Source organism: Choloepus didactylus, chromosome 9 (genome assembly GCF_015220235.1).
Source record: "Choloepus didactylus isolate mChoDid1 chromosome 9, mChoDid1.pri, whole genome shotgun sequence".
In the NCBI taxonomy this organism is placed as follows: domain Eukaryota; kingdom Metazoa; phylum Chordata; class Mammalia; order Pilosa; family Megalonychidae; genus Choloepus; species Choloepus didactylus.
Window position 1 is genome coordinate 111,641,770 of NC_051315.1, and position 24,709 is coordinate 111,666,478.

Here is a 24,709-nt window from a genome sequence, read left to right on the forward strand (position 1 = left end):
TAGACCATCAAAAACATTTCAATATATGTAAAAAAATAGAATATAAACACTCTGACCTCAATGTAATAACATTAGAAATTAATAGCAAAAGAATAGCCCCTTTCAAAACAAAAACAAAACAAAACAAAACAAAACAATTATTTACTTGTAAATAAAAACACCTTTCTACATCACTCTTAGATTAATTAGGAAATTAAAATGAAAATGACAAACAATTTGTTAATACATGAATACATGACATTAAGGGAAGTTATCAAATCCTTTTGAGATATGGCCAAAATAGTAACACAGGAAGATGTGTAGCCTTAAATGCATGTATTCTGAAATAAAAAGAGTTCATTAAGTAGCCAATTTTTTAAAAGGTTAAAAATTATTAAATGAACCTAGTGGGGGAAATAAAGAATGAATGAATAAAGAAAACAGCAGAAGTTGGATTTCCACTTCTATTAATATTGTACTCAACTCCTTCTCAGGATAGCTTGCAAAGCAGAACAAACTTTGAAAAGCATTTACTTGAAGACCTCAGCATCAGAGAACAATCAAGGGAATGAAGAGCTACCAGGCAAGAACCAGAAGACAAAAATCCAAAGGGAAGTTCTAGGCATTGGGACTACTTTCCTTCTAATGATATTTTGTCATTTTCAGAACAGGAAGCCAAAAGGTGAGTGGTTGAGTCTCACAGGGATGGGAGGGGGAAAAAGTTGGAGTCCAGGCCCTGTTATACCTGAATTTTGTGTTGGGGCCCAAAAGGATTAAGGCCTGGAAAAGCACAGACCCTCTAACTGGCTGCAGCTCAGCTTCAAAGCATCTCACTTCAGAAATTGTATTAAGGTGATCCTGGATTGATCATGCTTTCAGGCAAATGTCAAAAACAACAGCAAATCTTCCTTGGAGGAAAATAAAATCATTCTAAGCCTCAAATTAGTTCTACTAATAACTTGAATATATTTTCTGACACACAATCAAAAGTAGCCTGGTCCAGGATGGAATATGGTGGCATGAACAAAGCAACAGGCAATAGAAATTGTCCCACATGGGCTCCCCTTATGGAGTTAGCCCTCAAAATCCTCAAATCACCTATGTTTGTAAAGTTAAAGGGGAAAATAAAAGATCAGGAAGAAATGTGTTATAAAACCATAAACCATAAAAAGGACATTGTTTTGAAACAAATCAAAATTGAAAATTGAAAAATAAGATAATAGAAATGAACTCATGGATAGGTTCAACAGCAGATTAGACATAGCTGAATAGAGAATTAATCAACTAGAAGAGACAAAGGGATAGAAATTACAGAAGAGAGGGTATGAGACAAGAAGAGACAGGGAGAAGGTCTAACAGATTTACAATTTGGAGTCTTAAAAACAGAAGAGGAGGAATGGAGTAGGTGCAATGTTTGACAGAGAATGGCTGAAAATTTCCCACCACTGATGAAAGTTACAGATTCAAGAAGCTGTATGAACCTTAATGGGATAAGTTTTTAAAAATTAACACCTAGCCACGTAAGCTGTCAGTCTAAGTGATGCCCATTTGAACTTAATATGTACTCCCCCTTCCCAGGCTGTCTATAAATAATGAATTCTTCAAATGCTCCTAGAACCAGATTTACTATCCTGCTTGTTCTCTCATTAATGGGTTAAATACTTTTTGCTGTGCACTTATTTTATATTTGTATGAGTCATGTTTAATTTTTGATAGATATATTTTTAAAGTATGTGAGAAAAAATGAAAATATGAAAAATACTTTCTCTTCTTGCAATATTTTCTGTACAATTTTCTTCTTTCTATTTTACTAAAAATAATTCTGGTCACAACCCATTAAATCTGTTCTGAACCCTGCCTTGGCAGGCTTGGGGTGAATGGGGAGGTTTGTAAAAGAACAAAAGAAAACAAAACCCAGAAAACTTAAGTTTGTTTGGCTCTTCCCGGTTTAGAGATCAGATGACCCTGGCCTCTGTGCAGCCAGATTTGCTCTCCGCTCGCTCACTGCTCAGATTCCTGTATCATCTGAGCTGCCTTTAGCAAACCCAGCGGCCATTTCGACTTCAGCAGCCGATTCCCAGTCCCTTTGGAGACGTGAGGACCCCTGAGGCGATGGAGCTTTGGGGTCGCGAACCCGCAGGAGGGGGCGGGCCTCCCGGCTGGGGCCTCCAACCCTTGGAAGGCCTTTGACTTCCCCGAACTTCGCTGCGCTCCCGCTCCGAGTTTAGACCAAGCCGAGAGTTAGCGGAAGCGCTGGGTGGAGCGTCCGCGCAGAAAGGCCCTGCTCCTCTGGAGGGTCTCCAAAGTCACCCCGTCCGTCTGCTGCTATTGGGGTGGCCACCCCTTTCCCGGACCGCGGCGCTTCCAGCTGGCGAAGGGGGTTTCCGTGTGTTCCCTAGTCCTGATTTGGAGGCAGCGAGGATCGCGGAGCCGAGATAGCGGGAAGGGGCCCGGCCCGCCTTCTCCCGCCCGCCCCGGGCAGCCCCTGGCTTTGACCCCGCCTTCTCGCCTAACTCCGGGGCTGGTCCAGGCGCTGCGCACTCGGGATCCAGAGGCGCGGCCGGCCGAGCACCGTCCATGGCTGCGCTGGGCTGCACGAGGCTGCGCTGGGCGCTGCTGGGGACGCGGGTGGCGGGTCGTGGCCTCCGCCCTCCGGGGGCAAGGACCAAGGCCGCGCTGCCCGCTGCGCTCCCCGCGGCCGAGGCAGCCAGCCCTCCCGGAGACGGGCCTGGCGACCGGCGGCTGCGAAGCCCGGAGGAGCTTCCAGGGCCCGGGCAGCTGCGCTTCCTTTTCCAGCTGTTGGTGCAAGGCTATGCGCTGCAGCTGCACCGGCTCCAGGTACCCGGTGGGGCATCGCGACCCGGGGGTGGGGGTGAGCATGGGGACAGAGAAGTTGGGGGGTGGGTGGAGGAAACGTTGGACCAAAAGTGAAGGACCTGGGAACTTAGCTCGGGGCCAACTAGGTCTTACAGTCATAAATTGGAAATCTCCAGGGAGAGTGTGTAAAATGCAAACAGAACCCTTTGACCTGAAATGAACAGGTCCATCAATGGGATGAATCAGGAAAGCACCAGAAAGAAGGTGACTTGGGGGAGAGACTGAAAGAGTACCAATGTTGAGAGAGGAGGGAGCTCTCCTCCTACTGGAATGGCAGATAAAAGTGCATAAGCTGCCAGATGTTACAGCATCTACTAATCATTAACCATAATTAACCACAGTTAATTCTGTTATCATACTGGCTACCACAGATTTTTCTGAAGGAAACAACTTCAGGAGAATTACAGGAACTTCTTAGCAAATTGCAAGGTAAATTTTCCCTTAGGGGGGAAAAGATGTCATTTCTCAGGTAGTAAAAGCAAAACCTTATACATTAAGGAAAAGTTGCATTTGTGTTATTAAGAAATAGATTTCCAATCAGAAGAGTTCATCTAGTGGAATCCCAAGGTGAGGCAGGGATGAATGGAGAGCCCACTGTCAAATGAGCTTGGAGAACCCACAGTGAGTAAAGGTGGGATAAGTTGGAGAGGTTTTAGGAAATGAACTGGAGGGATTCACGAGGGATCTGTCTTCCTAATGACTATTAACAAATATCAACGCACCTATTAGGCCCCAGGCACAGTTCTAAGTGGTAAGATTCTGTGAAACGAGACCCCTGCCCTCCTGGGGTTATATGCTTCTTTGGGGAAGACCAAGGGCAGGGAGCAATTAGATCAATAAACAGTTAATTTCAGAAAGAGATCTAGAGTGCCCAGGAAGGAGAAGCTGGGCCAAGATTTTTTGGAGGGATGGGTGTGTGATGATTAATGTCTTGCGTCGTCGGGGCTAGATTATATTCCAGTTGTTTGGTCAAGCAAGCAGTGGCCTGATTGATATTGTGAGGGTGTTTTGTAGTTGGATTTAAATCATTATTCAGCTGACTGCATCTATGGCTGATGACGTCTACAGTCAACAAAAGAGATTGTCTCCAGCAACAAGAGGAATTTCCTCATCCATTTAGTTGGAGGCCATAGAGAAAGAACTGAGGATTTCAGCAGTCAGATAGAACTTCTGTCTCTACTTCAACCAGCTAGCTTCTCCTGAGGGATTTAACATCACCTTCATAGAGTTTCCAACTTGCTGCCTGCCCTATGGAATTCAAACTTACCAGTCCTGATGACTGCATGAGCCAATTCTTATAATAAATCTCTTAACATTTACATATACATAAATCCTGTCCATCCTGTGTCTCTGAAGAACCCTAACTAATACAAGGGAGAAGGGGTGCTTTTGGCCTACTGAGCCCAGCATGTGCCCTCCACATCTGGTTGTCAGAGACTGACAGGAGGGGCAGGCAGGCCTTGGGCTTGGATGGGGAGGCACGGGCTGGCCATGCAGCTGTGCAGGAGAGTTGTCAAAAACAGGAAGCTGTGGGGACTGAGGAATGAACAGCCCTCCGAGGAGGGCTGAGAGGCCAGGCTGAGGGCCCAGGCTTCTTGCGGCAGGTGGATGGGCCCTGGTGGGCTTTCAGGGATAGGGTTAGGGTGGCACCTGAGGAGCACAATCCAGGTTGGGGTGTGTGCAGCAGGACAGACTAGACAGGAGATGAGGGTCTGAGGGCATAGGGCTGCGGAGTGACAAGTGAAGATGGAAAAGCCAGTCTGATAGAAGACAGAAAAGGAGATTTCTCTTTCACTCCAGAGAGCTGGCCTGGGTCTTGGGGCCAAGGGAAGAAACGATTCTGAGGGTTAGAAGGCCAAAACTGACCCCAGCCTGGGCTGCTTCCTCTGCCTGGAGGCTGCCCTCTCCCCTGCTCTCCTGACCCCTTCCCAGACATTGTGGTCAGGTCACGAGGCACGCAGAGGTGGTCAAAAAACAGTCTCCATGGACTTCGCTCCTCTAAGCCAAGAAACCAGAGTCCTATGAAGTTCCCCAGCATAACTTAACCTCTGGAAACAGGAGCGCCTAGAGAATGTCTGCGGGTGGGGACTGAGCATTTGTCAGCTTTTCTCAGAGGGAGATTTGCTGGGAGGTTTTGCTCAGGATTGTCTCTAGACAATGCATTGAGTACCACAGAAATTCAGGAAATCCCTAGTAGGAGGTGTCAGAAACGGGAGAGTCAGGAATGTTTGGCCTTTTAAGACCCCTTGGCTTTAGTGCTTGTATCCCAAAGATCTTGGGGTCACATGAGTCTGGTGCCCCATGGGAAATGCACCAGCCCTTCCCACTACCTGTGGCTGGGGTGAGTTAATAAAGAGCAGAGTGGTTTATACCTATAAAACTCAGTTAATTGTCCTAATGAGGAAGAGGGCACATTTCACGGACCATGTTCTATCAATTAGAATTCATTTGGTTTTCACTCAAACTGGCTTAAACAATAAAGAAGATTTATTGGCTTATCTAACAGAAAAGTTATGTAAGGGCACTAGTTGGGTGTCCTTTAGGTGTAGTTTGATCTAGAGATTTGTGATGTCGTCAGGGCTACAACTTTGGCTCCACTGTCTTGCCTCCGCTTGTTTGTCTTTGGGCTGATGTTCTTGGAGGGGCTGAGGCTGCTGCCAGCAGATCCACTGTGAGACTCCACTTGCCTACCCCTCTTTCCCCAGGTTCCCGCAGGAGTCTTGGGCTTCACTGTGATTGGGTCATCTTGTGTCATGATTCTCTCCTCAGCCCATTCTCTGTGGTCATGGGGATAGCCATGACTGACTGGCTTGGCCCGGGTTAATTGCCCATCCCTGAATCAATCATAGTGGCTGGGGGAAGAGGCAAACTCTCAGGAGCTTAGACCCCTGGAGGCTCACACCTAAGGCTGGGGCTGGAGTGTCTCCCACCAAACCACGTGGCTACCACACAAGGAGAGGAGCGGAGTGGATGTGAGGGCATTGACTGCAGTATCCCCTGGATCCTCAGTTGTCAAAAACTGTATTATCTCTCTCTCTCTCTCTCTCTCTCTCTCTCTCTCTCTCACACACACACACACACACACACACACAAACCAAAAAACCAAAAACGTCAGCTTATGGAAGCATTGTAGGACTTAAAGCGGGGGGGGGGGGGGTGTGTTGGGAATTGGGACATGTAAACATCATGCTACTCCATAGTTGCCAGTTCTTTGCTCTTTTCTAACTAAAATAATGGTGAGTTGTACAGAAATGAATGTGAATGTATATGAAATTTACATGTAAATTTATATTAAATTTTTATCTTTTATAGCTGTCTGCCCTGAGAATGAGATAAGACACCTATTCTGTAGCTGTTATTGTGGGCTACCTGGGGTGGAGACTCCTCCTGTGCCCACCAATGCCCTGTGCCCCTCTTTCTCCTTTTGGTGATCATGTTTGTCATCATCATACATTTATTACTCAGAGACTGGCCTGTGAAGCAACTGAGGTCTGGGCCTGGGTCTTCTCCGTCTCTGCCCCTGTTGGAGCAGGCAAGATCCTGAGCACACAGTAGGTTCTAAATCAGGTTTTGTAAATGAGTAACTGCTATGTACCAGCCAAAAGGCTGTGAGTGGTCCTAAGCAGTGGATACATCTGCTTGTAAACTTCTTTGTGAGACTCTTTCCCAGGTCCCTGATCTGGGATTTTGATATTAGATACACTGAAGAAGTAACATCAAAGTGGGAGGTGGGCAGATTGCTCAAGCATGGCCCTTCAGTTCTAGCCATCTTAGTGGGTGTGAAGTGGTACCTCATTGTGGTTTTGATTTGCGTTTCCCTAATGGCCAATGATGTTGAGCATCTCTTCATATGCTCATGGCCATTTGTATATCTTCTTTGGAGAACTGTCTATTTAAGTGCTTTGCCCATTTTAAAAATTGGGTTATAAGGTTTTTTTTGTTTTGTTTTGTTTTGTTTTTCAGTTGTAGGAGTTCTTCATACATTCTTCTATTCTGTAGGTTGTCTTTCCAGTTTATCTCATTTTTCCTTTTGTTGTTCATTGTTTGGATGTCATATCTGTCAATCCATTGCCTAATACAAGGTTGTAAAGATTTTCCCGTATGTTTTCTTCTAAGAATTTCATGATTTTAGCCCTTATATTTAGGTCTTTGATCGATTTTGAGTAAATTTTTGTACATGTGTAAGGTAGAGGTCCCCTTTTCATTCTTTTGCATGTAGTTATACAGTTTTCCCAGCACCATTTGTTGAAGAGACTATTGTTTCCCCATTGAATGACTTGACATTGTTGTTGAAAATCAATTGGCCATAGATAATGTGAGTTTATTTTTGGACTCTTGATTCTATTCCATTGGTTCATATGGTCTGTCCTTGTGCCACTATCCCACTGTTTTTATTACTGTAGCTTTGTAGTAAGTTTTGAAATCGGGGAATATGACTTCTCCAACTTTGTTCTTTTTAAAGATGGCTCTGGCTATTTTGGGTCCCTTGCTATTCCATATGAATTTTATGATTGTCTTTGCCATTTCTGTAAAAATGGGTGCAGGAATTTTGATCATTATTTGCTTTGTGTAATATTGACATTTTAACTGTAAGTCTTCTAATCCATGAACACAGATGTCTTTCCATTTATTTAGATCTTGTTTAATTTTTTTCAGCAATGTTTTATAGTGTTCAGTGTGCCAGTCTTTTACATCCTTGGATAAATTATGCCTAGATACTTTGTTCTTTTAGATGTTAATGTAAATAGAATTGTTTTTTCAATTTCCTTTTCGGACTGTTCGTAGCTAAAGTATAGAAATGCAACTGAATTTTGCGTGTTGCTCTTGTACCCTGTATCTTTGCTGTATTCATTTATTAAACTCTAGTATCTTTCTTGTAGACCCTTTCTATGAGATTTCCTTTAAGTAAAATCATGTAATCTGCAAATAAACACAGTTCTACTTCTTCCTTTCCAATTTGGATTCCTTTGATTTCTCTTTCTTACCTTATTTCTCTGCCTAGAACTTTCAGTACAATGTAGAATAGTGATAGTGAAAGTAGACATCCTTGTCTTGTTTCTGATTTGGGGAGAAAAGCTTTCAGTCTTTCACCATTGAGAATGATATTAGCTGTGTTATTGTCATAAATGCCCTTTATCATGTTGAGGAAATTCCCTTCTATTTCTAGTGTTTGGAGTGTTTTTATCAAGAAAGGGTGCTGGATTTTGTCAGGTGCTTTTTTTGAGTCAATTGAGATTATCTCTTGCTTTTTATCCCCTTCATTCCATTAATGTAGTATGTTACATTGTTTGATTGTCTTAAGTTGAACCATAAGAAATCCCACTAGTCATGGTGTATAATCCTTTTTAATGTACAATTGGATTTGACTTGGTAGTATTTTGCTGAGTATTTTTGCATCTATATTCATAAGGGATATTGGTTTGTAATTTTCTTTGCTTCTGATGTCATTTCTGGCTTTGGTATTATCAGTCTGACATTCCTCATTGACACTTTCTTTCACTATATTTTGTTCCCTTGAATAGACCATCTTTTCCTGTTTCTTTGTGTGATTTTTTGTTGTTGTTATCTGATTATATGAATATTTTAATGTGTTAACTCTGGAAACCCGATTATCCCTCTTCCCCAGGGTTTGTTGTTTTTTTCCCTTTCTCATTGTTAAAGCCTATAGTAGTATGTTTAATGATTTTTCCAAGCTGTTTATGCAAAGATTGTATCCCTTGATAGATGTAGCCACCAAAACCTCTGTTCTTTAAGCTTGCATTCAGTCGGAATGCCTGGAAGTAATGAGCAGCAGCAACAAAAACCTGAAAGACCTTTTCCAGTCCCTGCAGACTGGCTGTGTGCTAGTGCTTTCTTTCATCTTTTAGCCAGTCCTACAATGAGCCTAAAGAACAGTCTGAGGTGAAAGCATAGTGACTTCTCAGGTCCTTTCTGAGCACTCATCTTGCCCTGGGCATGCACATGTGGCCTAATAAAATCCTCCACATATATGGATACTCTATATATGATACTCCAGATGCCCCACTACCTTTACTCCCAATTCCAAGTACAATTTATATGTCTAAACCAATAACCCTTAGCCCTAAGCAGCTGTTGTTTGATGGTTTCCTTTCAGTGTTTCAGTGGCTCTGACAGCCACTTCTGTAACTAAGAAATTAAGATTTAACAAATAATTATGATGACTGAATCATTATATAGGTATCTTTTTTTAAAACTTTCTAGTGTACTGTAGAATAGCCAAAAGGAAATACCTGAAATTACTGAAACTCACTGAATTGCAAATTGTGAAAACCTCGGGATTGGCCTTGCCTTGTAACCCTATTGTCCTAAAATCACAAAGGCAACCCCCTAACGTTAATGAAGGAACTTGAGTCAGTTCAGAGCTAACCATTCACTTGTTCTTGTAATGGCTATTTTAGTTCTAGCCTAGCTCCACCCCTTTATGTTTGTAAATTGTAGTTGGTTATTCTTGTCATTGTAATAGTAACAATTCAATCTCCCCCTGTTTGAATCCATAAAAACCCTAAACTCCTTATAGGACTTTAGTCTATAGCTGTTCTCTTTGCTCCACATTGCAATAAACTCTTTCTTCTTTTGAAAGCCCAGTGTCATAGATTGGCTATTATGCACATTGGGCAGAGAACCCCTGCATTTGTTCAGCATCTCTTCTATGTCCAGAATAAGTTCTGAGACAGGCAAGACAGAGATGAGCATCTTAGGTTAGTCCTTTGGGCTGCCGTCAACAGATTGGTACGGACATACACACCCAATATGCACCTAAGGGATACTCGACTCCCTCTGGAACCCAGGACCATAGACCCAGACTGGGAGTGTGGGCTGGAACAGTATGATGCTGGGGAGGGAGTTGGGGGAGGGCAAATAAAGACAACACAGAGTTTTCCTAACATTTTTATATTTCTTTTTTCTTGATTACACTTTTGCTTGGCTGTTGTAACCCCTTGATTGTTTTCCAGAACTCGGAGAAATTTGATTCTGCCAGTTTCTGCTTGTTTTTCATTGTTTCTGTGGGGAATGGAATTTTGGAGCTTTTACTCTACCATCTTGCTGGCATCACTCCCTTTTACAATTTTAAAAAACAGGAACATTAAAGATTTGAGGGCAGGATATTAAAGCATGGCTGACAAAATGCCTTCTTGTCCCTCATAATCTAGTGGCATCTTCTCATACGCCTTCCTTGCTTGTATCCTATTTGGCTCCTGGTCCTTACTTTTGATGTCCACCTCTGTGACCACATTCTCTTTTCAGCTCTGCATCCACTGCTGACTATCCACTTCTTGTTCTTGGAATCACCTGTTCCAGTCTGACTTGTAGGCAAAGGTATGCTCAGCTTCTAGAGGTTGGCCTCTGGGTGGTGTTTGTTGGGGGATAGTGGTTCAGGTTTCTTCAGGGCCTCTCTGAGGGTGTCCCAGGCAAGGCCTTCCCTTGGATCACTCTGGAATCTTCCCCTACCCTCCTCCCCTTGTTCATCTAGATTGTAAAATCAGAGGGATAGTTGTACTGTCCAATTATTTGGTCCATATCCTTATAACTTATGACACATCTTCCTTGACTCCTGGAAAACATAAAATTTCTGATTGTTAAGGTAATGGCTACATACATACAAGTTTTTTGCAACTTTGTCTGCAAAAGCAAAAATTCAGAAACGTAAAAATGCCCATTCATAGGATAGAATTAGATGCTATACAACAATTACATGAATACATGAACTCTTTATCAATATGGATAACTCAAACATTAAAAGAAGAATAACACCAAATCCTCAAACTCTTCCAAAAATAGAAAAGGAGGAAACTCTTCCTCCAGAGGCCAGGAGGAATGGGGAGTTACTGTTTAATAATTACAGAGTTTCTGTTTGAGGTGCTGAAAAAGTTTGTGTAATGGATATTGGTGATGGTTGCACAATATTGTGAATGTAATTAAAGCCAGTGCATTGGTTAAAATGGGAAATACAGAGTTGTGTGTGTGTGTGTGTGTGTGTGTGTGTGTGTGTATCTACAATACATTTCTGAAAAATGATGTATATAGCAGAATACCATTTCTATAAATGAAAACTAACCTCAAAAACAATAGGTTATTTGTGGATACATATATATCTAGTAAAATTGTTTAAACATTGGCAGAAAGGATACACTTCAATTCATATAGTTGTTTTTCTGGGGAGGTTGGGCAAAGGGAGGGGGAAGTAGGAGAAGGGGAGTTTGTATCTGAAATGCTTTCTTTTAAAAAAGATTTGTAGCAAATATGACATATATTAATATTTCTTAATTCTGGAGGGTGGGGGTGCATGGGTGTTTACAATGCATTTTCTGTAATTTTTCTATATTTAAAATCAACAATAAAAAATACAAGTAATCCTGATCATCATGAGCCCAAGTGGTGCCACTTGTGTGGTCTGATCTTGGAGAACATTCAAGGCAAGTTTGGAGCAAGGAAAACCTGGGAATTCTGTTAATTATTTAGCATCTCCTGCCACTTGGAACTGTGGATTCCACTTGTGTGAGAGGGTTGGGACTAGACTCCTGGTGACACCCTGATAGCACTGAGGCTTGGCTCTCCCAGCTGGACACTTCCTCACTCCGACTGCAAATGGGTCTTCCTTCTCACATCTGTCAACCTGTGCCTGGAGTCTCATCTCTCCATCGGCTCATCAAACAGTTGGCCACCAGCTTTTAGGGGCAGGGTTGTTGACTCTGGAAAAACAGTACTTGGTTTTGTGAGTTTGCCTTTGTCCTCAGGGCAATTGCCTTGTTGATTTAATGCTCCTTTGCTTTGTTGACAGCCTCATAAAGAGCCTGCTGTCGGTTAACTAAACAAGCCACTAAGATGGACAATATAACATCAAAATACAGTATCAATTTTTTGGGGGGGTGGATTTCAGGTGATCTTAAAGTTCTTTTTTTGTAACATCTTTATTGATATTTAATCACAGACTGTTTACCCACTTCAAAATTAAATGGCTTTTAGTATATTCACAAGTTGTGCAGCCATCATAACAAACAACTTTGAAAGATGTTCATCAACCCCCAGAAGAAACCCCTGTGCACTTTAGAAGTCACTTCCTGTTCCTCCTTGTCTTCTAACCCTATGGCAACAACTGATCTGCTTTCTATAGATTTGCCTATTCTGGATATTTCATATAAATGAAATCAATAATATGTGGTCTTTTGTGGCCAGCTTCATTTATTTTGCATAGTGTGTTATTTTAATTTTTATTTTGGAAATCTATATACAACTCAAAATTTCTCCTTTTAACACTTTGAAATATGTAATTCAGTGGTATTAATTACATTCACAGTGTTTTGCTACCACCACCACCATACATTACCCAAACTTTTTCACCACCTCAAACACGAACTCTGTTATTGTTAAGCAATAACTACCAATTCCCCCTCCCCCCAATTCCTGGTAATTTTTGAACTACTTTCTGTCTTTATGAATTTGTTTATTCTTGGTATTTCATGTAAGTGAATCATACAATAGTTGTCCTTTTGTGTCTAGCTTATTTTACTCAAGATGAAGTCTTCAAGATTTATCCATCTTGTAGCATGCAACAGAACTTCATTCCTTTTTAGGGCCGAATAATATTCCGTTGAGTGTATATACTACATTCTATTTACCCATTCATCTGTTGATGGACACTTTGGTAGTTTCACCTTTTAGCTATTGTGAATAATGCCACTGTGAATCTCGGTGTACAAATATCTGTTCAAGACTCTGTTTTCAGTTCTTTGGGGGTATATACCTAGAAGTGGGATTGCCAGGTCATAGGGTAATTCTAATGTTTAACTTTCTGAGAAAACACCAAACTTTTCCATGGAGGCTTCTCCATTTTATATTCCTTCCAGCAATGAATGAGAGTTCCAATTTCTATATATCCTCACCAATACTTGTTATTTTCTGTTGGTTTTTTTTTTTTTAAATAATAGACATCCTAGTGGGTGTGAAGTGGTGTCTTGTCATTTTGATTTGCCTTTCCCTGATTACCAATGATGTTGAGCATCTTCTTGTGTGCTTTTTGGCCATTTATATATCTTCTTTGGAGGAATGTCTTTTGCCCATTTTTAAATTAGATTATTTGTCTTTCTGTCATTGAATTATAGCAATTCTTTATATATTCTTAACATCAAACCCTTATTAGATATGTGGTTAGCAATGATTTTCTTCCATTCTATAGGTCTTTCCCCATTGAATATAATCTTAGCTGTGTTTTTTTTTCATAAATACCCTTAACTCCACTGAGAAAATTCCCTTCTATTTTCTAGTTTTTGGAGGGTTTTTTTTCTTTATTATTATTAAGAAAGGATGCTGGATTTTTTTAAAATTAAATTTAGTTTTATTGAAATATATTCACATACCATACAGTCATCCATGGTGTACAATCAGCTGTTCACAGTACCATCATATAGTTGTGCATTCATCACTCCAATTTATTTTTGAACATTTCCCTTACATCAGAAAGAATCAGAATAAGAATAAAAAATAAAAGTAAAAAAGAATACCCAAATCATCCCCCCCATCCCACCTTATGTTTCATTTAGTTTTTGTCCCCATTTTTCTACTCATCCATCCATACACTAGATAAAGGTTTTCACAATCACACTGTCACCCCTTGTAATCTACATTGTTATACAATCATCTTCAGGAGTCCAGACTACTGGGTTGGAGTTTGATAGTTTCAGGTATTTACTTCTAGCTATTCCAATACATTAATACCTAAGAGGTGTTATCTATATAGTGCATAAGAATGTCCACCAGAGTGACCTCTCAACTCCATTTGAAATCTCTCAGCCACTGAAACTTTATTTTGTTTCATTTCGCATCCTCCTTTTGGCCAAGAAGATATTCTCAGTACCATGATGCCAGGTCCAGATTCATCCCCGGGAGTCATATCCTGCATTGCCAGGGAGATTTACACCCCTGGGAGTCAGGTCCCACGCATTGGGGAGGGCAATGAGTTCACCTGCTGACGTGGCTTAGCTAGAGAGAGAGGACCGTATCTGAGCAACAAAGAGGTACTCAGGGAGAGACTCTTAGGCACAATTATATGCAAGTTTAGCCTCTCCTTTGCAGTAACAAGCTTCACAAGGGCAAGTCCCATGATAGAGAGCTTGGCATATCAAACCACCAATCCTTAATGTCTGTGACAACATCAGCATCAGTCCAGGTGAGGAAGTCCAACACTTCCTCACTTTCCCCCAGCTCCTCAGGGGGGCCCTGCAAATATATTTTTATTCTCTGCCCAAATTACTTTGGAATGTGTCACTATTTCACTCTAACCTATACTAACCTACCATAGCTCACTTCCTATTCAAATTTCCATGTAATTGTGGTGTTTGACAAACTGACTGTAGAGTTACACTGTTTAGAAAATATAGATCCTGCACCAAATAGACATCTCTTCCCTTGGTATAACATGGAAGTTGAAGTTTTAAAACATGGTCAGTTTCAACCTTTATCCTTTGGCCTGGTTTAGGATGCTGGATTTTGTGAAATGCCTTTTCTCTGTCAATTGAGATGATGATGTGGGTTTTTCCTTCATTTTCGTGACATGTATTACATTGATTGATTTTCTTATGTTGAACCACTATTGAATTCCTGGGATAAATCCCATCTGATCATAGAGTATAATCCTTTTAATATGCTGTTGGATTCAGTTTGCTAGTATTTTGTTGAGAATTTTTGCATCTGTTATTAATAAGGGATATTGGTGTGTAATTTTATTTTCTTGTGATATCTTTATATGACTTTGGTATCAGGGTAATGCTGGCCCCTATAGAATAAGTTAGGAGACATTCCCTCTTCTTCTATTTTTGGCAGAGTTTGAGAAGAATTGATTTAATTCTACTTTTAATGTTTGTAGAATTCACCAGTGAAGCTATCTGGCCTTGGACTTTATATTTTAGGGGAGGTTTTTGATTACTAATTCAATCTCTTTAGTTTTTTTATTTGTTTTTATTGAAATATATTTACATACCATACAATCATCCAGAGTGTAAAACAATTCTTAATAGTATCATCATATAGTTGTGCATTCATCACCACAGTCAATTTTTGAACATTTTCATTGCTCCAAAAAAAATAAAAATAAGAATAAAAATAAAAGTAAAAAGAACACCAAAACATCCATACCCCTTATCCCCATATTATTCATTTACTTTTGGTCCCGTTTTTCTACTCATTTTTCCATACATTGAGTAAAGGGAGTGTGAGCCATAAGGTTTTCACAGTCATACCATATAAACTATATAGTTATATGCTTGCCTTCAAGAATCAAGGATAGTGGGTTGCAGTTCAATAGTTTTAGATATTTCCTTCTAACTATTCTAATAAACTAAAAACTAAAAAGGGTATCTATATAATGCATCAGAGTTACCTCCAGAACAACCTCTCAATTCCATTTGAAATCTCTCAGCCAATGAAATTGTATTCTATTTTATTTCTCTTCCCCTTTCTGTTCCAGAAGACTTTCTCAATCACATGATACAGAGTCCAGGCTTATCACTGGGAGTCATGTCCCACGTTGCCAGGGAGATTTATACCCCTGGGAGTCATTTCCCACATAGGAGGGCAGTGAGTTTACCTGCTGAGTGGGCTTAGAGAGAGAGGCCATATCTGAGCAACAAGAGTTTCTCTGGGGGTGACTCTTAGACACAATTATGAGTAGGCTTAGCCTCTCCTTTGCAGTAACAAGCTTCACAAGGGCAAGCCCCAAGATCAAGGTCCCAGCCTACTAAGCTGGTAGACACCAATTCTTGTGAGAATATCAGGAATTCCCCAGCTGGGGAAGTTTAATATTTCCACATTTTCCCACAGTCCCTCAATGAGGCTTTGCAAATACTTTTTATTCTCTGCCCAAATTACTCTGGGCTGTATCAGGGCTTCTTGCTAACCTGTACAAACCAACAAGATCTCACTTCCTAGTCAAGGTTCCATGTAATTATGGTATTTGAGTAAACTGACCATAGAAGTTAAATTATATAGTGTGCTACAGAAAATAAATATTTTTGTACCAAATAATCATCTCTTCCTTTGGTCCCACACAGAAGCCAAAGTTATAAAACACAGTTAATATCATCCTCTACCCTTTAGTCTTATCTACCCCAATCTCAACAAAGCCCATTTCATTCACATCTCCAATCAAAGTCTGCTCTCCTTTTCAGTCTCTTTAAAGTTGATTTGTGGGGCAGTCCTGACACAGGTGCCACACAGACACCCAAAGCTCCAGGGACCAACCACGTCACACACAAACAGCTCAGCATCTCAAAATTTAGAAATAACTGTTATAACACATGAACAGATGTGACTGCTGTAAGAGCTTACAATCTAGGAGCCTTTACATAAGCCTTCCCCTGATAACCCGTGCTCCCAGGTTCAATTCTCAGAGTTTGCTCATTATTATTAGTCCCTATTAGTGAAGCATTATAATGTTTGTCTTTTCATATCTGGCTTATTTAATTCAACCTGCTGTCTCACGGTCTATTCACCTAGTTTCATACCTCACAACTTCATTACTTCTTGCTGCTCCCTCATGCAAAAAGTTCTTATATTTGTACGTTTAATCACACTCATTGACCACTCTAGGTTTCACTAAGTTATACAGTCCCACTCTTTATCTTCTATCTTTCCTTCTGGTGTCAGACACATCCCTAACCTTCCTCTTTCAACCATATTCACAGTCATCTGTTTTCAGTGTACTTACAGTATTGTTCTACCATCACACAGTATTGTGCTATCCATTTCTGGATCCATATAACCAATCCTATAGAACATTCTATACTTCTTTAACATCAAATGGCTGATCCCCACCCTCTTTCTATCTCCTGGCATCTTCATTTTTACACTCTTCTCCAAACCTCTCTCTCCGTCTTTTCCTATCTATCTGTAGCACTCCCTTTAGTATTTCTTCTAGAGGAGGTCTCCTGTTCATGAACTCTCTCAGTGTCTGTTTACCTTTAAATATTTTAAATTCTCCCTCATTTTTGAAGGACAGTTTTACTGGATATAGGATTGTTGGTTGACAGTTTTTCTCTTTCAGTATCTTGAATATATCATACCACTGTCTTCTCGCCTCCATGGTTTCTGCTGAGAGATCTGCTCTTAGTCTTATCAAGCTTCCCTTGTATGTGATGTATTGCTTTTCTCTTGCTGCTTTCAGAATTCTCTCTTTTTCTTTGACATTTGAAAATCTGATTAGTAACTGTCTTGGAGTAGGTCCATTTGGATCAATTCTGTTTGGGGTACATTGTGCTTTTTGGACCTGTAATTTTATGTCTTTCATAAGAGTTGGGAAATTTTCATTGATTATTTCCTCTATTATTCTTTCTGCCCCTTTTCCCTTCTCTTCTCCTTCTAGGACACCTATAACATGTATATTCATCTGCTTCATGCTGTCATTCAGTTCCTTGAGACCCTGCTCATATTTTTCCATTCTTTTCCCCATCTGTTCCTTTCTGTGCAGGATTTCAGATGTACTGTTCTCCATCTCACCAATCCTTTCTTCTGCATCTCCAAGTCTGCTGTTGTATGTCTACATTGTTTTTTCATGTCTTCAATTGTGCCGTTCATTCCCATAAGTTCTGCCATTTGTTTTTCAAGTTTAGGAATTCTTCCTTGTGATCACCCAATGTCCTCTTAATATCCTTTATCTCTTTTGTCAATTATCTCTCAAGTTGGTGATTTAATTTAAAAGATTTGTTTGAACATCTATAATTAGTTGTTTCAACTCCTGAATCTCAGTTGAGGTGCTAGTTTCTTCCTTTGACTGGGCCATATCTTCCTGTTTCCTGATGTGGTCTGTGATTTTTTTGCTGTCTAAGCATCTGATTTTCTTGACTGGTTTATTCTGGAGATTGTTTTCTCTTTTGCCTAAGGTTTTCTTGTTGGTGGTCTTTGATCTCTATCTTTTCTTTGTTTCTTTCCCTGGCCAATTGTCAGATTGGCTCTGCCCCCCAGTTTCCCCCCAAAATCAGGCACCCACCGTGGCCTGCCACAGGGATGGGAGGCAGGAACTGGGCACCCCAGCAAGTTCACTGTGTGTGGTAATATAGACCTGCTGGCTTCCAGTGGTGCTCTGTTTTCCAATGGCTAGCAAGACCTGAGTTTGTTTTGGACCCCTGCTTTAACAGTTGTTTTCTTAGCCAAAATAGGGCCAGGTTTCTGTACAGGGTGTATAGACCAGCTCCTGTGCTCCTAAGAAAGGGTCTGAAGCATCTTTTAAAAAGTATTTTATTTCCTTTGCATTTTCTGGACTGTCCAGAAGATGGTGCTGTTTGGTAACTTAATAGTCTTCAGAGGCTGCTTTGCCTCCAAGCACAGGATGGGTCTACAACGTTGAGCTGAAACTGCAGGATTCCTATGACCTCACTTTGCAGGCCAAAATCAGGCTTGATATGGGGCTCCACCTGTGGCATAGTACTCCCTCAGCTGACCCAGCACTCCAGCTGTCTCCAAGGCAAGGAAACGGCAACCGGCTGCTGCTTCTCTCAAGGGTGGGGGAGGGCTTTCAGACCCAGGGCTGGAAACAGTCTCCATCCATATTTTCTCAGTCTCTTTGTCCCTCACCCATCTGGGCCTTGAAATGTCCTCCCCCATCCACCGGGTCTTCAAACAGTGAGGGTATTTTTCACTGCTGTGAGAGATTTTAAAATTTGTGTCCCTGGTGGGAGTTGTCCCGCTTGCTGATTCCGTGCCTTTCCCACATGGAGACTGAGTGAGGGTGAGGGGAGAGGACCAGTGGTCTGGGACAGAAGATTCCTACTTGATGTTTATTCTCTTTCTTCAAAGCAGCATTTTCAGGGTCTTTCTCCCATCTGTATCCTCCTCTGGAGTTTCAGGCAATTCAGAATTGTCCTCTTTTTCTGTTGAATCTCTGGAGAGAAGTTTTCAGTAGCTGTTTATGTCACCATGTTGATAATGTCACACAATCTCTTTAGTTTTATTGGTTCTTGATACTTCTTATTTTTCCTGAGTCAGTTTAGGCAAATTGTGTGTTTGTAAAACTTTTTCCATTTCATCTAGGTTGTCTGATTTAATGGAGTACAATTGTTGATAGTATTCTCTTATAACCTTTTTAATTTCTGTAAGGTCAGTAGTCATGCCCCCACTTTCATTTCTGATTTTAGTGATTTGCATCTTCTCTCTTTTTTCTTTGTCAGTCTACCTAAATGTTCGTCAAATTTATTATTTTCACAGATCCAACTTTTGAATTGGTTAATTTCTCAATTTTTTCCCTACTCTCCATTTCACTTATCTTTGCCTTAATCTTTATTCCTTCTGCTAATTTTAGGTTTAGTTTGTTCTTCTTTTTCTTGTTCTTCATGATATGCAGTTGGTTATGATTTGAAATCATTCTTCTTTTTGAATGTAAGCATGTACTGCTATAAATTCCCTTCTGAGCACTGTCTTTGCTGCATCCCATAAATTTTGGTATGTCATGCTTTCATTTTCATTCACTTTTAAGAATTTTCTGATTTCTTCTTTGACCCATTGATTGAGTGTGTTGTTTAATTTCCATGTATTTGTGAATTTCCCAGTTATCCTTGAGCTATTGATTTCTATTTTCATTCCATTGTGGTCAGAGAAGATACTTTGTATGATTTCAATCTTTTAAAATTTATTGAAACTTGTTTCCTGACCTTAAAAATGGTCCATTCTAGAGAATGAGCCACATGCTCTAGAGAAGAATGTGTATTCTGCTATAGATGGGTGAAGTGTTCTATGTATGTTGCTGGGTCTAGTTGGTTTATAGCATTGTTCAAGTCCTTTGCTTCATTATTGGTCTTTTGTCTAGATGTTCTATTCATTATTCTTCAATTATTATTGTAGTGCTATTATTGTATAACTGTCTATTTTGTTCTTCAATTAAGTCACTATTTGCTTTAATTATTTTGGGGCTCTGTTATTAGGTGCATAAAAGTTTATAATTGTTATATCTTCTTGAAATGGATTTTTTTTAATTAATGTGTAGTGCCCTTCTTTGACTCTTGTAATAGTTTTTGATTTAAAGTCTACTTTGTCTGATATAGTATGGTCTCACTACAGGTATCTTTTGGTACTGTTTGCATGGAATATCTTTTTCAATCCTTTCACATTCAACTGATGTGTGTCTTTGGTTTAAGATGAGTCTCTTCTAATCAGTATATTTTTACCTTTCTGGGCTGGACCCTTCAAAATGGGCCTCCTATCCAGTGTCACTCACACCAATAGAATGAAACCAGGTTCAATAGAGCAAAGCAGCACTTCATTCTTTGACCAAAGAATGGAGAAAGGTGGACTCTGTCCCAAAGGAAGCTTCTCTCCAAAGGGAGGTAAGCGGGCTTCTTTTATATGGGATCAGGGGATGTGTGCAAGGTGGTTGAGGCAAGTGGGCAGGGGTTTTCCAAAGAATTTAAGGGGTTTTTCAAGGAATTGCTTTTGAGCATGTGTAGTCCCTTTCATGCTAGAACATGTTCCTACACACATTGTGTGTTCAGAAAATAGCGTCTAAATCCTTCCCAGAGGAGGAGAAATTACTATTATAATAAGCAAAGGCAAAGTAAGGTCAGGGTTGGGGGCTTAGTGGGCATGCTCTGGGAAGGGGACTTCCCTGGCTGTGGCAATGCAGGAACTTGAGGTTAGCATGGAGATCAGTTCTTGCTTTTTCATTGTCTGGGGTCTTTGTGGTTCACCACAGGATGAGGGGGCAATGACTACAGGAACTGGAGTTTTCAGCAGCTTAACTTCTTTGCAGGTGTTTGCAGCTGTATTTTTTTTTTTCTGAAAATAAGCACAGCTCAAGCAAAGAAAGAAGTTAGCTGGCAGTTTTTATGAGCCACTTTTTGGGTCAGACTTCATCCTGGTGACAATATGATTGGGTTATGCTTTTTAAAATCCATTCTGCTATCTTTTTTTAAAAATTTTATTTTGAAATAAATTTAAACTTACAGGAACAGTTGCAAAAACAATACAAACCCCATACACAGAACTCCAGCATACCCTGACCCCCCTCCCCCAATACCCGGACCACCAACCTTAACATCCTGTCACGCCACCATTTCTTTCTTTCCCTCCCTTCCTCCCTCCCTCCCTCCCAATCATCCATCTATTGCTGTCTTCTGAACATATGAGAGCAAGCTGCACACATCCTTGAACAAACAATGTAAGTCACATATACATTTTCCATGAATAAGAACATTCTTTTATGCACTCCCATTAAGCACAGCTAAGAAGTTCAAGAAATTCAACATTGATACAAAGCTTGGATTCTGTTTCCTTTTTTTTTCCTTATGTCCCAACTGTGTCCCTTTGAGCCTCCTCTCTTCCATCCTCAGATCCCATCCAGGATCATCCTTGGCATTTAATCGTCATTATCTATTTAGACTGTCTTTTTTTTTTTTTTTTTCACTTGTGGAAACATATATACAGCCTAAATCTTCCCATTCCACCCCCTCCGTAGCATTCCATTAGTGGGATTAATCACATTTAGAATGTTGCAATGCTCTCACCTTCCCACCATCCATTACTAGAAATTTCCCTTCACCCCAAACAGAAACCATACACTCATTTCTTAACTCCCCATTGCCCCTTCCCCCACTTCTCATAACTCATACTCTAGTTTTCATCTCTATGGTCATATTCTCTGATACTTTCTTTGTGTTTACCGTGGGGCTTAAATTTAACCACTTAAATCTATAACAATCTTGTTTTTCTTTGATACCAACTTAACTTCAATAGGACACATAAACTATGTTCCCATACTCCTCCATTCCCCCACCTTTATGTAGTTCTTGTCAAAAATTACATATTTTACATTGAGTCCAAAACCACTGATTTATCATTACAGTTTATGTATTTTAGATCCTGTAGGAAGTAAATAGTGGAGTTACAAATCAAAAATACAGTAGTAGTGGTATTTATAGTTACCATGTGATCTTTACTGGAAATCTTTATTTCTTCATGTGGTTTCAGTCAATTGTTTAGTGTCCCTTCCTTTCAGCCTGCACAATTCCCTTTAGCATTTCTTATAGGACTGATATACTGGTGAAGTCCCTCAGCTTTTGATTATCTGGGAATGTTTTCATCTCCCCCTCATTTTTACCCTCCAGGTGTTTGTGAATTTTCTAAGTCTCTGATGGTTATTGACTTCTATTTGTATTCCATTGTGGTCAGAGAATGTGCTTTGAATATATTCAATTTTTAAAAAAAATTTATTGAGGCTTGTTTTACGTCCCAGCATATGGTCTATTCTGGAGAAAGATCCGTGATCACTATAGAAGAATGTGTGTCCTGGTGATGTGATGTTCTATATATGTCTGTTAAAATTCTCTCTGTCTCTCTCTCCTTTCTTTGTTTCTCTGTTGGTAGGGCTCCCTTTAGTATTTGAAGTAGGGCAGGTCTTTTATTAGCAAAATCTCTCAGCATTTGTTTATCTGTGAAATATTTAAGCTCTCCCTCAAATTTGAAGGAGAGTTTTGCTGGAGAAAGTATTCTTGGTTGGAAATTTTTCTCTCTGAGAATTTTAAATATGTCATGCCACTGCCTTCTTGCCTCCATGGTGGCCGCTGAGTAGTCACAACTTAGTCTTATGTTGTTTCCTTTGTATGTGGTGAATTGCTTTTCTCTTGCTGCTTTCAGAACTTGCTCCTTCTCTTCAGTATTTGACAGTCTGATCAGAATATGTCTTGGAGTGGGTTTTTTTGGATTTATTCTATTTGGAGTTTGTTGGGCATTTATGCTTTGTGTATTTATATTGTGTAGAAGGTTTGGGAAGTTTTCCCCAACAATTTCTTTGAATACTCTTTCTAGACCTTTACGCTTCTCTTCCCCTTCTGGGACACCAATGGGTTTTAAATTTGGAAGTTTTATTTTATCTATCATATCCCTGAGATCCATTTTGATTTTTTTGATTTTTTTCCCCATTCTTTCTTTTGTTCTTTCATTTTCTGTTCTGTGGTCCTCGAGAAGGCTGAGTTGTTGTTCAGCTTCCTCTAACCTTGTATTATGAGTATCCAGAGTCTTTTTAATTTGGCCAACAGTTTCTTTTATTTCCATAAGATCATCTTTTTTGTTGTTTACTCTTGCAATTTCTTCTTTATGTTCTTCTAGGGTCTTCTTTATGTCCTTTATATCCTGTGCTGTGCTCTTCTTCATGTCCTTTATATTCTGTGCCATGCTCTCATTGTTTGACTTTAGTGCTTTGATTAATTGCACCAATTACTGAGTCTCTTCTGATCTTTCGATTTGGGTGTTTGGGTTTGGGTTCTCCATAGCGTCTGGTTTTATCATATGCTTTAAAATTTTCTGTTGTTTTTGGCCTCTCGGCATTTGCTTTACTTGATAGGGTTCTTTCTGGATATAAAAAATACCTATCTCCAATTTGTCAGATCTACAACTTGGTGGCATACACTTTCTCTAACTAGCCAGCAGATGGCGTCCATGAGTCACCTATTCACCTCAAGTCAGTTCTCCCCAAATTTGTCTTTGTGGTGTGTGGGGATCTGATTCTTGTGGGGTTCAATTGGTGCACTAAGTTTGGGTGTGTTGTTGGTGCTGCCCGCCCTAAATGTGGGGCGTGTGTCTGGGTGGTTAGGGAGGCAGGGCAGCTTTAATAATCAACCTCCCAGGTGTTCCTGGAGATTTAAGGCTGTTGCAAGAGTCTAAACCTTCATTTCAGTCTCGCCACAGATTGTCTCTGCCGCTGACCCACGAGTCCTTGGTATTGGCATAGGGTCCCTGGGATTTCCGAGCCAGTCCCCCTTCTCAGCCGTGCTCTTCCAGGACCTCTGCCGAGGGAAGGCTGTGCCACATCACAAGTGTGCGCCGGCCCTCCAGGGAAGCCCTGGGCCGCTGGGTCGTGCAGGGGCGTTCCCAGCCTGCTGTAAAGATGGCTGAATGGGGCATGTTAATATCCCCCTTTTTGCACAGCTCCACCTTCCCAGCTCTGGGACAATTAGCTGTGGGTGCACTAAAGGCCACTGTCCACGGCCGATATTGTGGCGTGTGTGCGGTGCTGCGGGAAACACTCCCTGTCACACTGAGTTTCTGTCACTGGCTCTGGGCTATAGCTCTGGCCCCAGGCAGGAGTGTTCCCAGCGCGCCGGGGAGATGGCTGCAAGGGGTGCAGTTTCTTTCTCTTTTTGGCTCTCCTCTGCCCCCCTGACCCCAAGACAATCAGCAGCAGGGTATCCTCCATGCCAGACACCAAGAGGTTGGCACAGCCTGCTTCTGCTGTGCTTCGCTGTGTGGTTCTCACTGTCATAACCGCAGCCGCTCCCGGGTTTTGTTTTGTTTTGTTTTTAAAGAACTAGTCTGTCTCCAAACACCAACCCACAGTTTCCCCACACTGCAGCGCAGCTGCCGGACTTTCAGCCGGCTCACTCACTCGTTTCAGAATGCAGACTCCCAGTTTCACCAAAATCACAGTCCCTGTGGATTTAGCAGACCTTGTCGGGCTGGTGCATCACTGGAACTGGTGTTCTGGGTCACTTTCTGGCTTTTATCTAGTGTTTTTCATGGAGGTGTTTTTTTGCCCTGTCTCACCTAGCTGCCATCTTAGGTTCCTCTCCATTCTGCTATCTTTGCCTTTTGTTTACATCCAAATTACTGTAATTACTGATAAGGCAAGACTTACTTCAAACATTTTGCCATTTGTTTTTTGTAAGTCTTATTTTTTGCCCTGCATTTCCTTCATCACTGCCTTCTTTTGTGTATCACTGATCTTTTTTAACGAAACAGTTTGATTTCCTTCTCATTTACTTTTCTGTATGTATTTTAGATATATATTTTTGGGTTGCCATGGAGTTGACATTTACCATCCTTAATGTTTAAGAATCTAGTTTAAATCAGTACCAACTTA

At 40.7% G+C, this 24,709-nt stretch overlaps 2 protein-coding genes across 3 annotated transcripts in view; one reads left to right on the forward strand and one right to left on the reverse strand.

The window, feature by feature from the left end:
• LOC119544153 (sterol 26-hydroxylase, mitochondrial-like) overlaps positions 1 to 24,709 on the reverse strand; it is an 87,983-nt gene that overhangs the window by 16,789 nt on the left and 46,485 nt on the right. For both annotated transcript variants that reach the window (XM_037849327.1, XM_037849326.1), the window contains exon 3: positions 9,753 to 10,429. In XM_037849327.1, coding sequence (XP_037705255.1) covers positions 10,345 to 10,429 — 85 coding nt within the window. In that variant the 3' untranslated portion in view covers positions 9,753 to 10,344. Of the gene's footprint in view, positions 10,430 to 24,709 lie in introns of those variants that run through there.
• LOC119544152 (sterol 26-hydroxylase, mitochondrial-like) overlaps positions 2,024 to 24,709 on the forward strand; it is a 32,616-nt gene continuing 9,930 nt past the window's right edge. Inside the window, exon 1 of the mRNA XM_037849325.1 lies at positions 2,024 to 2,817. Within this exon, the coding sequence (XP_037705253.1) occupies positions 2,557 to 2,817 (261 nt within the window). The 5' untranslated portion in view covers positions 2,024 to 2,556. The remainder of the gene's footprint in view (positions 2,818 to 24,709) is intronic.